This window comes from Onychomys torridus, chromosome 4 (assembly GCF_903995425.1).
Source record: "Onychomys torridus chromosome 4, mOncTor1.1, whole genome shotgun sequence".
NCBI classification, from domain to species: Eukaryota; Metazoa; Chordata; class Mammalia; order Rodentia; family Cricetidae; genus Onychomys; species Onychomys torridus.
Genome location: NC_050446.1, coordinates 46,315,009 through 46,332,523, shown reverse-complemented (window position 1 = coordinate 46,332,523; position 17,515 = coordinate 46,315,009). Strand labels below are relative to the sequence as shown.

At 41.1% G+C, this 17,515-nt stretch overlaps 1 protein-coding gene across 1 annotated transcript in view; it reads left to right on the top strand.

Annotated features, from left to right (window-relative positions):
• Lrp2 (LDL receptor related protein 2) overlaps positions 1 to 17,515 on the top strand; it is a 148,855-nt gene that overhangs the window by 61,483 nt on the left and 69,857 nt on the right. The window contains exons 16-28 of the mRNA XM_036183041.1: positions 1,566 to 1,769; positions 3,145 to 3,337; positions 4,975 to 5,100; positions 5,699 to 5,829; positions 9,104 to 9,241; positions 9,451 to 9,732; positions 10,909 to 11,151; positions 12,134 to 12,253; positions 12,339 to 12,455; positions 13,598 to 13,975; positions 15,007 to 15,255; positions 16,284 to 16,495; positions 17,188 to 17,372. Of these exons, the coding sequence (XP_036038934.1) occupies positions 1,566 to 1,769; positions 3,145 to 3,337; positions 4,975 to 5,100; positions 5,699 to 5,829; positions 9,104 to 9,241; positions 9,451 to 9,732; positions 10,909 to 11,151; positions 12,134 to 12,253; positions 12,339 to 12,455; positions 13,598 to 13,975; positions 15,007 to 15,255; positions 16,284 to 16,495; positions 17,188 to 17,372 (2,578 nt within the window). The remainder of the gene's footprint in view (positions 1 to 1,565; positions 1,770 to 3,144; positions 3,338 to 4,974; positions 5,101 to 5,698; positions 5,830 to 9,103; positions 9,242 to 9,450; positions 9,733 to 10,908; positions 11,152 to 12,133; positions 12,254 to 12,338; positions 12,456 to 13,597; positions 13,976 to 15,006; positions 15,256 to 16,283; positions 16,496 to 17,187; positions 17,373 to 17,515) is intronic.

Below are 17,515 nucleotides of genomic sequence, written 5' to 3'. Positions count from 1 at the left end.
TTCACGATGGTCATGGACCTCATTAATACTGTTGCACATTTCCCTTTTATGACTCTCTTTGATCTTCTTGATCTAGTCTCTAGATATTCCTGTTCCTAGTGTAGTCTGTTGTTATGGTGTAGGATATTTGTTAAATTTTTGTCTTTTTATTTTGGCTGTATCTCTATTATCTTTGAATTTTCTAGCGTACTTTCATGGTTTTCTTTGCTTTTAGTCATTATTCTCTGTTTTTTCATTTCTCTTGTTCCTTTATTTCTTAATAATCTACTTTACCTTATTGTTGTTACTCTCTCTCTTTCTCTCTCTCTTTCTCTCTCTCTTTCTTTCTTTCTTTCTTTCTTTCTTTCTTTCTTTCTTTCTTTCTTTCTTCTTTTTGGGTTTTTGAGACAGGGTCTTTGTATGTAGCCCTGGTTTCCTCTAACTTGCTATACAGAATGGGCTGACCCAAATGCAGAGATTTATTTGCCTCTACCTTTCTAGTGTAGTAGGATTCTTGATGTAGAATTGTGTTAAAAAAATTCCCACTTGTAATTTTTATATTAGAACTCAGGAAATTCCATTTTTTTTTAAAAAAAAATGAGACAGGGTTTCTCTGTACAGTTTTGGTGCCTGTCCTGGATCTTACTTTGTAGACCAGGCTGACCTCGAACTTACAGAGATCCGCCTGGCTCTGCCTCCCGAGTGCTGGGATTAAAGGCGTGTGTCACCACAGCTGGCAGTAAATTCCATTTTAAAAACTTCACTCTATGGACACTTTCTTTCAGTGCTTATACACATTATGTAACACTTCTATCACTGAGTTGTGTACATGCTCAGTCCTGGACACCATTCTTTACATCAACAGGCCCTAAGAATACATTGAAATGTCTTGGGAAGAAATAAATTTATGATGAGGAGCCTGGGGAGACAGCTCAGTGGGTGACAGCACTTGCTGTGGTAGAATGAGTGTCTGAGGTTGGGTCTGCAGCAGCAGCCATGTCAAAAGCCAGATATCATCACCTTGAGTGCCTGTAATCCCAGTACTAGGACAGTGCGAGAGGGTCAGGGACAGGGGAATCCTCGGGGTTTGCTGGCTGCCAGCCTACCTAAAAATGGTGAGCTCCAGGTTCAGTGAGAGACATGGTCTCTGGGAATAAAGATTAGAGCATCCTCCTCTGGCCTTTGATCTCTCAGGAGTGCACCCATCCCACCTCAAACACAAGAAAGGGTGACTGGGGTGTGAATATATATGATATTTGTGCATAAAAATGCAATAACAAAAAGCAAAGACTTTAATACTTGTGAGCATCACATTTGCTTATCTGTTTTCTTTCTTTCTTTTTGGTTTTTTGAGACAGAGTTTCTTTGTGTAGCTTTGGTGCCTGTCCTGGATTTCACTCTGTAGACTAGGCTGGCCTCAAACTCACAGAGATCCGCCTGCCTCTGCCTCCCAAGCACTGGGATTAAAGGCATATATCACCACCGCACAGCTGTTTATCTGTTTTCTTACAGGAACATAGTCACCGTCTCTGGAGCAGGACTGGGCTGCACAGCTGCTGACTTTGCTCTCTTTTCTCTTCCTCCAGCTGTTAGGAACTTCCTGCTCTTCTCATCAAAAATGGCAGTGCGAGGGATCCCATTCACCCTCTCCTCCCAGGAAGATGTCATGGTTCCGATCACTGGGAGTCTTTCCTCCTTTATTGGAATTGATTTTGATGCCCAGTCCAGCACCATCTTCTTCTCAGATACAGCAAAAGACATAATTTATAAACAAAAAATTGATGGCACAGGTGAGGAAGTGTGTGTGTGTGTGTGTGTGTGTGTGTGTGTGTGTGTGTGTGTGTTGACATATTTGATTTGTTTTTTTCCTAATACTACCAATTACTCATTTTTTTAATTGTGGTTTTTGCCCTTCTCTTTCCTACTCCTCTCCTTTGCTGTAGCCCATACTGGTTTGGAACTTGCAGGAATCCCCCTGCTTCAGCCTCCTGAGTTCTGGGTTAATAGGTATGAACTACCCTGACATTCTCCTATTTTCAAAGCAAGTTATAAATGCAGTTAGATTTATCTGTAAGTTTATTGGAGACAGGGTCTTACTCTGAAGCCCCAGATGGCCTTGATCCATGCTGTCTAACATAGGCTGACCTCGAATCACAGCCATCCTCTTCCCTCAACTTTGCAAGAGCTGGGATTATGGGCTCATGCCACCACCCAGGCTCAGACTGAGCTTGAAAGTCCTGGGAGTTCCAACCTGGTGGTCCTTTGACTTTGCATCTTTCGGTCTCTGTCACTAACTCACTAGCCCCTCACTAAGTTGCAGGAGTAAGTAGAATTCTCTCTCTCTCTGCTCCCATTGGGAACCACTAGTTTTCCGTGTACCATCAAGCTGTGTGCATAGGAGACTCCCATTTCTTTCTCCTTTCTCTTCATGTTCATTTCTCACCTCCCAATGAATACATCATCTATAGAACAGGCACAATAGTAATCCCCACTCCATACTGTACCCACAAGGATGAATGGGTCCGTGTGAAGGACCTGGCTCCTAGTGAGTACTCAAGTAACATACCACTCCTAGTTAGTGTTCTGATATATGGGCAAGAAACCAGGGCCTTTCATTTTTATCATCTGCAAAATGGAGAAATGCGATTGCTGATTCTCTATGAGTTGGAGAGAAGAAAGCCACACGGTTTTCACAGGGAAAGAAGTACAGAGAAAGAGAGGTCTTCTTTACATGTAAGCTGCTCCCCTGGTTCCTCTGCAGTCCTGGCCATCTGTGGCTGTGCAAAGCCTGCTGAGAGTCTTGGGAGGGTTGGGCAGCAGTGTCTGTGGGCTACCCCGACTGTACCTGGCAGTGTCAGCTCAGAGCCGTCTCTGAGTGGTAGTAGGTGAGTTCAGGTATCTCTTTCTCATGTGTTCTGGAAGGTTGAACAAGGGAGTAAATCCAGACTCAGTTCTGTTTATCACTACTGTATCTCCTCTTTGAGAGCCAACTGTGGGCAAGGGATAGATTCTAGGTTTATCTCAGTGTTGCTCAGCACTTGCAAATTTTTTTTCCTTTAAAGAATTCCACACATGCTTTTTAAAATATGCCCTTTCATCCAACATCTAAATGTGCAGCAGTTGGGAAGTTTGTTTTAAATAATATGATTGTATTTTTACTTCTAGGAAAAGAAGTTCTCGTAGCAAACAGGTTGGGAAATGTGGAATCTTTAAGTTTTGACTGGATTTCAAGGAATCTCTACTGGACAGATGGAGGGATAAAGAGTGTCAGTGTCATGAGGCTGGCTGATAAGTCCCGACGACAGATAATCAGCAATTTAAACAACCCGAGGTCCATTGTGGTGCATCCTACTGCTGGGTACGTGAGAGCTTGGAACTGCTGTATGCCTTTGACAGTGTGCTGCCCCTGGGATCATCCTGCACACTCACTTTCAACCTCATCCCTTTGGCAGAAGCTTAAGTGAACCCCCCTTCTATGTTTTACCTTTCTCGGAAGTATGGTTTCTCTAAAGTTACTGTAGGAAGGAAAATGCATGGAAAGATTATCAAGGAAAGATCCAAATCTTGCCCTGCTCTAATGTATTGATATGGTGGGGGTGCTAATCAATCATCTTATAGTTTTTGGTATAGGAACTTAAATATCCCTGTTTCATGTGCTGCCATTGGCACTGGGTCAGCCAGAAGGGAACAGAACAGTCTAGAGTGTTCTTTCTCCACTCTTTTCTTACTTGAGCATGTTCAATAGCTTATCCAGAGCAAGCATGAGATACTCAGTTACATTTGAATGGAGTGAATCACCAAAGCCAGCTTCCCTCACCTGGGGGACCATAAATATCTCATTTGATCACAGACCAACTTATGGAGGAGGCATGCCTAATTGGTTTCTGAGATGCTGACTCTGTGGCTCAGTGAGGTACAGTGGCCCGTGAAGGGCTCACACTGTTAAGCCAAATCCCTTGTCAAACTCTAGATCTGCTCAGACACAACAGCGAAGTCTGTGTCCACTTTATACAATGTCCATCCACAGAGCTGATTTTTCTAATGTATATAATCTAAATCTTTGGTTTTGAAAAACTGTTACGTTCTTTCCTTTTACTTTAAAATGATAAGAAGCCATCACATTGGCTTTGATTTCTAGGGATTGTATGAAAGAGATAAAGAAGCTGGATATATTGCCACATACCTTCAATTCCAGCACTAGGGAGGCAGAGACAGTCAGATCTCTTAGTTCGAGGCCAGCCTGGTCTACAGAGTGAGTTCTAGGACAGTCAGGACTACACAGAGAAACATTGTCTTGAAAAAAAAAAAAGGATGTTGTTTTGAGATTAACCTTGGAATTTTTTTTAAAATTTTTTAAAATTTATTTATTTATTTATTTATTTTTGTGAATTTATAATTCTCTATAGAAGAATGAACAGAGAATGATCTGGTGGGTTCTGGGTGTTAAATCCCAGAGAAAGAGAATATACGATCCGATTTCTTATTCATGCAGTCTTTACTATATAGCTTGAGGCAGGGTTACATATGAGGGATGGCGTGACTTTTGGTGGAATGGTGGTAGCAGAGGCAAGAGGATCGCAAATTGAATGCCAGGAAGGTTATATAGATAGTTTAAAAATTAAAAACAAAAACCTAACAAACTCTGTTTACTTCGTATTTTTGAGACAGGGTCTCACTATGTACCTTTCTTGAAACTATGTCGACCAGTCTGCCTTTCAAGTGTTGAGACTAAAGGTGTGTGCCACCATGCCTGGTACAAATCAACAAACTCTTGGGTGACAGAAGTTTTAGGCCCTAAAGTCTAGTCATTCTGTCGTAGATGCCCATTTTAATGTCATTTATAATTGTGATTGTGATTACATATTTACAACTTAAATGTAAACTTAGAATTAAATATGCCAAATCTGAGAGCATGTATGGAGAGTAAATCAGTTGTAACTCAGAGTCATCAGTTTGTTCCAATGTTGACCTCCTGGATTTCTTCCTACTTTTTAGGTTTCTATTCTTTAGTGAATGGCAACGTCCTGCTAAAATTGTGCGAGCATGGAGTGATGGATCTCACCTAATGCCTATAGTCAACACTAGTCTGGGGTGGCCCAATGGTTTGGCCATTGATTGGAGGTGAGTAGATACCACCTGAATTTCTATCACTGTGGAGCATGGAGGAGGCCTACTGGCTACATGGTGGCACCATAATAGGAAATGAGTACTGAATGCCTTCTGAGATTTTTTTCATCACTAACAGGTGATACGTAAGTGATGGATATTGAATAATACAAAATCCAAACACAATTGGCAAGATGCTGGTGGGATGAAAATCAAGAAACAGCAGAATGAGAGGGTCAAGATGGATGAAGTTCCAAACTGTATTAGAGAGAGCCGATGAAATGTAGCTAGTGTGTGTTTATTTCTTATAGAAACATCTTAAGGATAGGAACAAGTCAATGAATGAATATGCATGCTTTGGGGGTTCTCAAGAGTTGACCTATCTTGGAATAAGACAAATGAACTTATGAATAGAGATTATTAAAGTAGTTTATGGGAGTAAAAGGGCAGAAGTTTATTCAGATTTCAACTTTCAGATTTACTGTATTTGTGGGAAGCATACAACTTAGTTTTTTAATAGACATATTTGACTTTTGTATGAAACTGTCAATGTCCTCAGTGTTCAGGACACTGCTCATTTCTCGGTGTTAGATAACTTGTGTTTTTCCTTTAGTGCTTCAAGATTGTACTGGGTAGATGCCTTTTTCGATAAAATTGAGCACAGCACCTTTGATGGTTTAGATAGAAAACAACTGGGCCATATAGATCAGATGACGCACCCATTTGGACTCACCATTTTTAACGGTATGTTTTGAAGCCATAAAAGGCATGTGATGTTTTGTAGTTGGAACTTAAAGTTAGTCTATTAAATGTAGAAAAATGTTTGGTTTGTTTATGGAAATTTCCATTTTTAGAGTGTTCTGGACAAATCTTGATAATATCGACAATTTGTAGTTTATACTTGTATGATTCCTGAGTATGTACTTAGATAGTAGCACATGAGGAATCAGTAAATTATACCTATATCATTTTTGAGAATAAAATAGTAGCCACTGTAGAATTTCACAGTGCTCTGTCAAGAACCTCATCAGAATCCTTATGGAAGGATGATGATAGGTATTCATGACTGTACATTCATTCCTGTGTTGGCAGTATTTTGTCAGAAAGTTAGGTAATGCCCTCTTCATTTCACACACACAAAAATGAGAAGACACAACACTATTTCTCCCCAGTGCTATGGATTGAACCCAGGTCTCACACATGCCAGGAATATATTTTGCCACAAAACTATATCCCCATGCCAAAATATGACCCATGAAGAATATTTTCATTCATATTTCCATACGATTTTCACATTACTAGTAAAGATTTTTGAGAGACATGGAATTGTGGGAAACAATAGCCACCATGATTGTAGCCAAACACTGATCTCCTTCTCTCTACTACCTTCTTCAGTGGAGACATGCTTCTGTGACTTAGTTGCTGAGAATAAGATATCTGGTGAGCCAGGCTTGGTGGCACACACTTGCTTGGGAGGCTGAAGCAGGAGAATCACTTTGAGAGTGGTTTGGGCCACATGTTCAAAGCCATTGCTAGCCTACATAGCAAGACCATGAAAAATAAAACAGGTGGCTTGTTTATTCCTGCAACAGGGTTCTGTGTAGCTTGTGCATTGCACACACATGCTAGCCCAGACCTTATGGTGCTGTATTTCTGTTATCCCGAAGCTTGGAAGGCAAGTTCAAAACCAACATCAACTAAATAGTGAGAATGAGAAAAGACTTAAATCTATCCTGGCTATACATAACCAACCATAACTTGTCTAGTTTGAGGGGTGACATTTTGTATAGAGCTATCAAAAGCCCTGTGTAGAAATTAGTCGTGTTCCTGTTGAAACTTTCTTCTTAAACAACTAGAATGGGTAGTCATACTGGATACTCATTCCATCTTGCTGTCTATCTATGGGGTGTTTGGCATTTTAAATGTGCCCTGAGATTTTGGATGAGACAAATCAATTATAAACAGTCCCCTCCTTGTGTATTTACCCCACCTTTTAAATATCAGAAACATGCTATTTGCTAGTACATAGGAACATTTTAAAAAATGTTAATTTTTCTTGGCCATATGCTGGGATATTTGGATATCTTTTGGTATTACCAGTATGAAAAATTTAGTGCACACCCATGAGATCAATACTACATTCCCAAAATAATATTGGTTTCTAGCAATTTTGACTTGTGTTGTGAATTTCTTCTTTTTCCTTGAAGATAGGGTATTCCCATATAGCCTAGGCTCACTCAAACCCATGATCTTTCTTTCTCAGTCTCAGAAATATATGAATGTCACCATGTCTAGCCTCATTATGAACTTGGCATAGAATGTTCCTTTATTTCACAACACTATGGAAATCATTAATTTTTCAGTGAAAGACTAGCTAGACTTTTGTTTGTTTGTTTTTACTGTATACTGTACAGGACGTATCTATTTAAATACAATGAGATCCTTTTCTGAAAGTGGAACTGAAATTTGCAATAAATGTAGATAAGATTTACTGGCTTCCATGATATACTAGTATGGATCACAGATGGGGGAACTTGATTTCATAACATGGGTGACATTGTAAGCGTGTTATGTTTATTTGTATTTTCTAGTTAGTTATGGTCTTGCATTAAACAGAATTTACTGCTGATATTTAAATTTTTAGGATTGTATAGGGGTTTGCATAATTGCTGGTATTCTCAAACACACCGTTTTTTGGATGAAATCTGTACTTTTTAAAAACTACAGGAGATGATGTGCTCTGTTTCCTTTTCACAGTTAAATATTTTTACTCTGGATAAGAACTTAAGGCTTTAAGATTATTTTTCCTCTTTAAGGGATTTTTTTTTTTAACTTCTTTTAAGGGCTTCTCATCTTCTTAAAGTCATTTTTAGGGTTGATTTCTTCTGTGTCTTCTGCCTTGGTATGTTCAGGTCTTGTAGGTGTAGAATCACTAGGTTGTGATGTTGTCATATAGGTTTTCATGTTGTTGCCTGTGTTCTTGCACTGGCATCTACTCATCTCTTCCTCTGCTCGGTGCAGGCAGTGTCTGTGTCTGAAGGTGCCTCTCTTGTTCTAATTGTTAGTCTTGGTCCACTAGGATTTCTTTGTTAAATTGGTGCTGTTGGGCTCTGTTTCTCCAGGAGCAGCTTAGTCAAATCAGTGTTAGTGGGTTCTGTCTCAGGGAGCAGTTGTTCCCAGTTGGTGTAGGGTGTGCTTATGGTTTCAGTGGTTGTTAGGTTGTAGCGGTTAGTTTTTTGTTTTTTTGTTTTGGTGGGGGAGCAGGGAACGGTAGCTGTCTGGTCACTGGGAGCTTACTTACTCTCAGTTGGTGAGGTTTATATTTATGATTCTGATGATCTGGTTCGGTGGCTGGGCGGTACCTTCTGTGTTCTCAGGTCACGTTTTGCTCATTTGTCAACTAGTTCCTCAGCTGATCTTATTTCCTCAGACTTCAAACTGTAGGATTTCTGAATCCTCTCTCGGATGGATTTCACCTGAGCAGGGTAGTCTCAGCAACACCTCCAAGTTGTTGGGTTTCGCAGGATCAGCTGCTGGGCCCTGGGTTGGCCTCAGACAGAGTGTTCAGATCTGTTCTGGTCTCGTCCCATGGAGATGGCTCCTTCCCTGGGTGTTGGGATTAAAGGCGTCCCTGTTCCAACCTCTTGATTAAGAGCTTGTTTTCATTAACTCCTCAGCGGGTTAAATAGCTCAGTTTCTGGTCTTTATTATAGCTGCATCTCAGCTGCCTGCCTCTGCGGCCGCTGCTCTGCCTGCCTGCCTGCCTGCCTCTGCGGCCATTGCTCAACCTCAAGATTCTTTTTTATATTCTTTTTATCTATGGAAGTTTGAGCCTAATTACTACTAAATGCCAATATGTATTTGCCTCAACCTGACCCATGATATCAATAAAATACAGACTTTCAAAGAACAAATGGTTACAGATGGATGACATGTTCTGGGACCATTGCATTCTTGTAAGCCTATCACATTTCCGCAAACTGTGACTGAAAAGCTAATGGATGTTTTTCCTGCTCAGATCATGTGTTTATAACAGACTGGAGACTGGGTGCTATTATTCGAGTAAGGAAATCAGATGGTAGTGATATGACAGTTATTCGAAATGGGATCAACAGCGTAATGAACGTGAAAGCCTACGATGCTGACCTCCAGACTGGTGAGGGACTGCCAAGCGTTCTCTATACGAACTAGCTATCTTTTCCTTTCTCTTTAACTATTCCCCTCTGCCAAGAGTTTGGTTTCTTGGAAATCTACATCTTAAGCATTTTCTGTATTTAAATGGAATGCTGATTTCCAACTTATCTGTCTCCACCCCCTGATCTCCCTGCTCCCTGCCCAATGAATCTATTTGTTTTTCATTTTCAGGGTCTAACTACTGCAACCAGCCCACTCATCCCAACGGGGATTGCAGCCACTTGTGCTACCCAGCACCCAACTTCCAGAGGTTGTGTGGGTGCCCCTATGGAATGAAGCTTCGGAATGATCACATGACGTGTGAGGGCGATCCAGTCCACGAGCCGCCCACACAGCAGTGCGGCTCCTACTCTTTTGCCTGTGACAATGGAAAGTGTGTGCCCAGTGTCTTCCGATGTGATGGAGTGGATGACTGTCATGATAACAGTGACGAACATCAGTGTGGTGCATTTAGTAAGTATCTGCCTGCCAGAATTTCGGGAGAGGTGAATAGACCATTGGAGTGGTCATATAAGCAATAATAAAAGCATGGGCTATGTGCATGGGAAAATATGACCGGGGAATTTTTAGAATATAAGATTCATAACATGCACTGCAAAGACTATAGGAAGTTAAGCGTGATTCATAGGTAATGTTACAGGTGGATTAGATGATTGTGAACAGAATCCTTTTGGTATTAGTTCTGTGGACCAATGTAGTTAGTTCATTTTGATAAGTCAAATATGGAAGTCAAATCAGGGCTGAGGATAGGGCTCAGTCACAGTGACATTTCTTAGCATGAACAGGGCCCTGGGTTTGATCTCCCGCAATGGAGAGAATAGTATCACAGTATCATAGGTACTTGCAACTGTAGCCTCAGAAAACCTCATGTCCCGTGTGAAATGAATTGGCGAAGAATGGCTCTCCATCTCTACACTAGTCCATGATGTTTCAGTTCTAATTAGCATGGCACAAGTGTTGGGAGTCTTCACCCTGCCAGCCAGCTCCCAGACATGGAGATGCATTATTAATTATGAATTAATTAATAACGATTAATTATTATTAATTGGTTGATAGCTTAGGCTTGTTTTTAGCTAGCTCTTACAACTTAAATGAACCCAATTCTATTAATCTATGCCTTTACCCGAGGCTCATGGCATTGACCTCATATTCGTATCCTGTTTTCTGCTTCCTCTGCTTCTTCTCTTTGACTCCCTGCCATCCTTCCTAGTATCCTCTGTGCCTGGAAATCCTGCCTAGCTATACAAAAAGATTATTCTACAACACCCAAGTATACCATTGAAAAATGGGAAACATCTATTAAAATGAGGCCAGTAGTAGTAATGACCCTGGGCTTTCAGAGAGAAAGAAGAGTTCTTTGAAACGTTGTACATTTTCCTGAAATAGAAGGAAAGTAAATATGAGACTAGGATTGTACCAACTAGAGAAAGTCTAATTTAAGATAATTGTAACTACACCATAAATTTCTTTTAATGATTAAGAGAGGATATGCGTGCATATACATGATGTATGCATATATTATGCTTGGCACTTCACAAGCCTAAACCGCCCTCACATTTCTCCTTACTTTGTGTAACACCGTGTTGAAAGGTGAGAACGCTGTCATGACCCCTTTGCGGCTGTTTGTAGATAACTCATGCTCGTCTTGGGCTTTCACCTGTGTCCATGGTGGACAGTGCATCCCCATCCAGTGGCGCTGTGACAAACACAATGACTGCATAGACGGCAGTGATGAGCAAAATTGCCCCACAAGTACAATTTCTACATGCCCACCCACCTCCTTCACCTGTGACAATCACCTGTGTATCCCAAGAGATTGGGTCTGCGACACAGACAATGATTGTTCAGATGGATCCGATGAAAAGAACTGTGGTGAGTTTTGAGCTGCTCTCTCCAGGTTGGTCGGCCCTGAATGATTTGAATTCTTTCCTCTGAGACTCTTTTCTTGTCATCCTCTGTATTGGTAGTCTGAAAAATGTGGGATGCTTCTCCCGAAGGTACTGAGCCTTTCAAGGCATAGCATATATGTCCGACATCCAGATAGAAACTATAAGACAAAACAAAACAAACAAACATCCTTAGCTGGATGTGGTGGTGCACATCTGCAGTCTCTGCTGTGAGACTGCTTCCGTAAATAAAAGGAGAGAAAGAAGGATGACTCTCAGTGGATATCACATGCATGAGTGCACACAGATATGCACATGCACGCATACGTGTGTGCTCTTTAACACACACATATATGATCATGCATATATACATACCCACATCACACATACATATTTTTTAAAGTCTTTAGTGAAAAAATTCACACAATTTATACAGTACCTTATAAGCATCCAGACATCTGGCCAATTTTTTTTCCTTCATCTAATACAGAATAAAGACATAGGTCCCCCCCCCCCCCCAACCCCCTTTTTTTAAAATCTCACTGGAGTAGAGTTCTCTAGCTAAATTCTTAAATGATTTGCAGGACTAGGCAATTCATTTTCCTCTTGGAGGAGCTGGGCCTTTTTAAGTTTTGCATTCTAGGAAGCTGTGTCTTTCACTTTGTGGAGTGGATGGGGCAGCCTGCATGGCTGTTGCTGCTTGGCATGTGGTGGGCTGACCATGTTGCTCAGCCTTGGTAGAGTCATAGACTCAGGAGATACAGCACCAGGCTAGACACCCGGTGTGTCCATGATCAATGTCTTCTGTTTTCCAAGATTGCCTCTCTCTGTCCTTGAGTCTCCTCATTCCAAATCCTCATTTTGGTTCTCTTACTCTTACTGTGCTGACTTTGACATTGTGGCTGATCTGAGCACATAGAGCTGAGGTAAATTCTTGAGTGGAACTTGGCCTTGTGTTTGTACATTAGACGCTTCAGGGACGTGCCAACCCACACAGTTTCGGTGCCCTGATCACCGATGTATCAGCCCGTTGTACGTCTGTGATGGGGATAAGGACTGTGCTGATGGATCAGATGAGGCAGGTTGTGGTAAGTGGATGGCTTCACGTTTTCCTTACTGTGTGCTCCATTTATCTTGGCTCTGCTTTCAAACACTTTTCTCGTTCCTTTTTAGCTTTGAACTGTACAAGTTCTCAATTCAAATGCGCTGATGGGAGTGCTTGCATTAACAGCAGATATCGCTGTGATGGGGTTTATGATTGCAAGGACAACTCTGATGAGGCAGCCTGTCGTAAGTACCACATACACAGTGTATTTCAGACAAGCTGGATATTACGGTATAGTTGTTTTTTTTTCCAGACAAGTTGGGGGAAGACATAAAACACATGAGTGTTCATGAGATATTGACATGCAATACTATTACATGGGTAATATTACATGTAATGATTTGTAGTTATGTAGCCAATGTTATATAAATGAATACTTCAAATAGTTAATTCCTTAGGTATTTTTCATATCTTTCACATTCCAAGGACATCCACCAATGTGGTTTTTAAAAATTACATTTTGTATGTGTGTGTGCGTGCATATTTGCACTCACACATGAGGGTGCACAAGTATGCATATACATGCCACAATACATACATTTATATATATATGTGGAAGTCAGAGGATAACATGTTCTCGTTTTCCACTATATAAATCAGCCTTATCTGATAGAAGTTTCACTCAAATCTCAGTTGGGAAGCCAAATTATGGAATAGAAATGGTATGGGCCTATATGGGATTGATTCACTCATTTGGGAAAAGATTGTAATGGGTCCAATGTAATTAAAGCCAGGCAGATAGCCTTAGAAATGACATGTCAAACTTCTATGGAGGATTAGAAAGCAAATAAAGTCTTTCTAATCCCCATATATGAAGAAGAGTGTAGGCAAGTCTGATTAGGGACTTATTGATAACATGATTGTTTTTCTGCCCACTGTATGTGCGAAATGGATTTTATTTTTAAAAAAACTTCAAACCTTCTAGGACAGACAAGGCTACACAGAAAAACCCTGTCTCAAACAAAACAAAACAAAACAAAACAAAACTTCAAACATTTGCTCGGACAGTGGCATGTTAGACAATCCCAGGGAATCAGAAGGAAGGATGTAAACTTGTTGGTAGAAGGAAAAGAAGTCCAGGAAGTAGGTCTGACTTGTACTTTCATGCAAGAGTGTATCCTGTGCATAGTTTTATGCACTAATCTCCCTCACATAAATAGTTCTATACACCACAATGTACGGAAACATTTGATATCATTTTAGCCTTTAGTTTGGTTCTGTCTAAATCTACAGTTTGTCCAGAATAAGTTCCTCTGAATCTATATGACAAAAGGGATCACAAATTGCTATCCCAACTGCATCATGCATGTGCCTTTGTTCCTCGTAGCAACCAGGCCTCCTGGTATGTGCCACCCAGATGAGTTTCAGTGCCAAGGAGATGGTACCTGCATCCCCAACACCTGGGAGTGTGATAGACATTCAGATTGCATCGACGGATCTGATGAGCACAATGGCTGTGTTCCTAAGACCTGCTCGCCGTCTCAGTTCCTTTGTGACAATGGAAACTGCATCTACAAATCGTGGATCTGTGATGGGGACAATGACTGCAGGGACATGAGTGACGAGAAGGACTGCCCCACCCCGCCTTTTCACTGTCCCTTTTGGCAGTGGCAGTGCCCGGGCTCCAGCACTTGTGTTAGCCTGAGCGTCCTGTGTGATGGCAACTTTGATTGCCCGAATGGGACTGATGAGTCCCCGCTTTGCAGTAAGTTTCCTGACCACATTTTACTGTCATAAATTCATTCTGAGCAGAAGTCTGCTGTCACCCAGTACTGTCACAGTCCCCACGGGGATTTTAGTTCCTCACTGACTTCATATTCCTGTAGGAGTAAAGATAATTAAATTCCAATAAATCATGACTGCATAATACTTCTCCTTTGCACTTACGTCTGTGTTTTCCCTTCTTTTTATGTAATTGTTTAGAAAAATGAGACTAAATGAGGACAATAACATCGTCAGATTAACTGTAGCTCTCTTAGCAATGTGTTCATGAACTTTTCTAACTTGAAGATTTTCTCATATAACAACCAAAATCTGGGGAGTTGTGTTTGCTGTGATTAAAATGCTCTGATTGGCATGCGATCCTAATTACTGCCCCCTTCTAATTCCTCTGTAATTAACGCTCACTGTCAGATGACCTACAGCCAAGGTATGACTGTGAAATAGTTTAGACGCTCATGGTTCCACATGTTCATGTGTATGTTGAAGTTGTACTAATTACTGTGCCTTCCCCTTCTAGTGCATGTCTTGTGTTATGACTCTACCTATACGTTGTGGTGCTCATGGAAATAGAGGGTATTTTCATACTGAGGCATACGACCTGGCTTTGGGCAGGTTCAGCCATTGCTGCGTTGGCCCCAAGAGTAAGGAATGATGGTGTGTTAGCAAATCTGTGTCCTCTCCATTTGATCACTTCCAGCTTTTTCTGTGCAACATTTGAGACCTGTTGTTCCATTTCTAGCCAGGTCAGGGAATTCTGGAGGAAGCAAGTTAGATTTCTCTGTATCGATGCTCATTTCAGTCAGCTGTATTTAACCAAGGTTCTCTCGCAGCACGAAATACTGGAGGGTGGTTGTAGAGACCAGTTCCAATGGATAATGTATGCTCAGGCAACTCAGAGAAGAAACTAAGCAGATCATCTAAGAGAATGTGACTCTGAATTAACTCTCACTATAGTTGGCACGGGACAACATCACAGTGTGTCTGACTTTCCCCCTGTGACTCTCTTTATAATAGATCAAGACAGCTGCTCACATTTTAATGGTGGTTGCACTCACCAGTGCATCCAAGGGCCCTTTGGAGCCACGTGCATATGTCCATCAGGCTACCAGCTTGCCAATGACACGAAGACTTGTGAAGACATAAATGAATGCAATAGTCCAGGTTTTTGCAGCCAGCACTGTTTCAACATGAGAGGTTCCTTCCGGTGCACTTGTGATGCAGAATATACACTGGAAAGCGATGGACGGAGTTGCAAAGTCACAGGTAATCATTAAGCTTAAAAGTAAATTTAATAGCCTCTCTCAGAGTGTAAGCATTTGGAAAGGTTGATCTCCCGGTCTCCTGACGGCTTATTTAATGCCTTTTGACCTATATGAAAGTGAATGCACTAGATATTGGAATATTGATCCAGCTGCCTTCAAGTTGATTCAACACAGGAGGACTTAAAAATTCTTTTATTGTAGGCATATGTCTGCTATCCCAGCACTTGGGAGGTAGAATCACGTCAGTCTGGGCTTCATAGTGAATTCAAGGTGAACCTGAGCTACATGAGGCTCCTTCAAAAATTCCAATGCAAAAATGGGAACCTTTTCTTTCAAGAAGCCTGGATAAGAGTGGTGCAAGGAACAGATTCTTAGTATCATGAAGTTTCCATCCAAGATCCAATAAGTCTTTTCCTTTGAAAGCAGGCTAGGAAAACAGTCTTCCTCTTAAGGATATAGATACATCATTGTCATAGATCAGAACTCAGTCATTTGGTTACTGTGGCTTCAGTGGAGGCAGAGACCTATTGCTATTTGAGTAGCCTTAGGACAACCTAAATGTGGTGTGATGCATTACTAAAAAGACAAGGGGTGAAGAAATATTAGTCTACATACAGGTAGAACTCCCTGTTACAACTACATGAATCAAGCCTATGATCTGCTAAGGTAGATAGCCAAGTACAACAACAAACACAGCCCAAGAATGACTGTGAGTACAACTCACTCTAGACTGATACTCAGACGCCCACTGCAAAGCAAAGCAATTTCAGAAGACAACTGTTTTACATACTATTGAATATCAATGAACAATTAAGGTCCCCTGACCCAGCTTGGCTTCTGATGAGGTATCAGGGGTGTGTAGGATGGTGTGGCTGCAGGCAACTAAGAGGTTAAGAATGAAGTGATTAATTCTTGTGTCTTACTCCCCATTTCTCTAGTTTGGTATCAACCACTGGAATTCGAAGAGATTGTATTTAATTGTATTTTCCTTTCAGTTACTTGACAGTTGTTTTTCTTTTTCCTCCACAGCATCTGAAAATCTGGTGTTAGTTGTAGCAAGTCATGACAAAATCATTGTGGACAATATCACTGCCCACACGCACAACATGTATTCACTGGTCCAGGATGTCTCTTTCGTGGTCGCTCTTGATTTTGATTCAGTCACTGGTCGCATCTTTTGGTCTGACTTACAGCAAGGCAAAACCTGGAGTGTCTTTCAAAATGGAACGGACCAGAGAGCAGTAAGTGCCCTTCTGTAGCCCTTCTATGATACCTACTGTCGTTCCCCACCACGAGAAGGTCCTAGCCTCCCTCATCTTGGGCAGCACACCACGTTCAAGAGGTGTGGATATCCCTAACTTCAATGCTGTGGGTGTGCTCTCTGGTCTTTCTCTGATTCTGAATTCTGTGCCGCGTATGCAGATTTTTGTGAAAGAGTAAAAAGCAAGAGTAAAGAAGTCGCTTCACTGAGCTGTAATTGAGTTAAAACGTTTCAACCCTTCTCCCTCAGTTTGTTTAATTTTTTGGTTTGTGTCTGAATTTACATCATATGTGTGGTTGCTAGTAGAGTCTTCTGCAAGAGCAGCGTGTGCTCTCCATTACTGAACCATCTGAGTTTGTTTCTTGATTCCTGACAGTCACAATTTCTTTAGTGAACACCATGTGTGCACACATTGGTAGAGGTCTTAGCAAGGGCAGAAGCTTTTAAAATCAAGATGAAACCACCCACTAATACAAGTATCTTGCATTATTTAAGGCTATGAATGCCTTGTAATTAACCCTGAAAACACTACAGTTGGCTTACTGGTTAGCTACATTGGGAGACAAATTGTTTTAATCCCAACATGCTAGATTCCTTATTCTAGACTTTCATATAGTTTCTGTGTTTGTCTCCATTTATGCTAATATTTATCCTTTACTCTTTCGTCTGTAGGTACATGAAAGTGGTCTCTCTGTGACGGAAACAGTTGCAGTAGACTGGATAGGTCGCAATCTTTACTGGACAGACTATGCTCTCGAAACAATTGAAGTTTCTAAAATTGATGGAAGCCACAGGACAGTACTGATTAGCAAAAATGTCTCCAACCCTAGGGGACTTGCATTAGATCCCAGAATGGGGTAAGAAAGACAACTTAGTAGCCATGCAAGTAAGGCTTGCCGTAATGTCCCATAGATGGGCCACTTAGCTGTGATTTTGATACCACAAACTGGCTTTTCTGCTTGAAGTTCATGTTATTTTCTAGAGTTGTATGAGAAAGAGA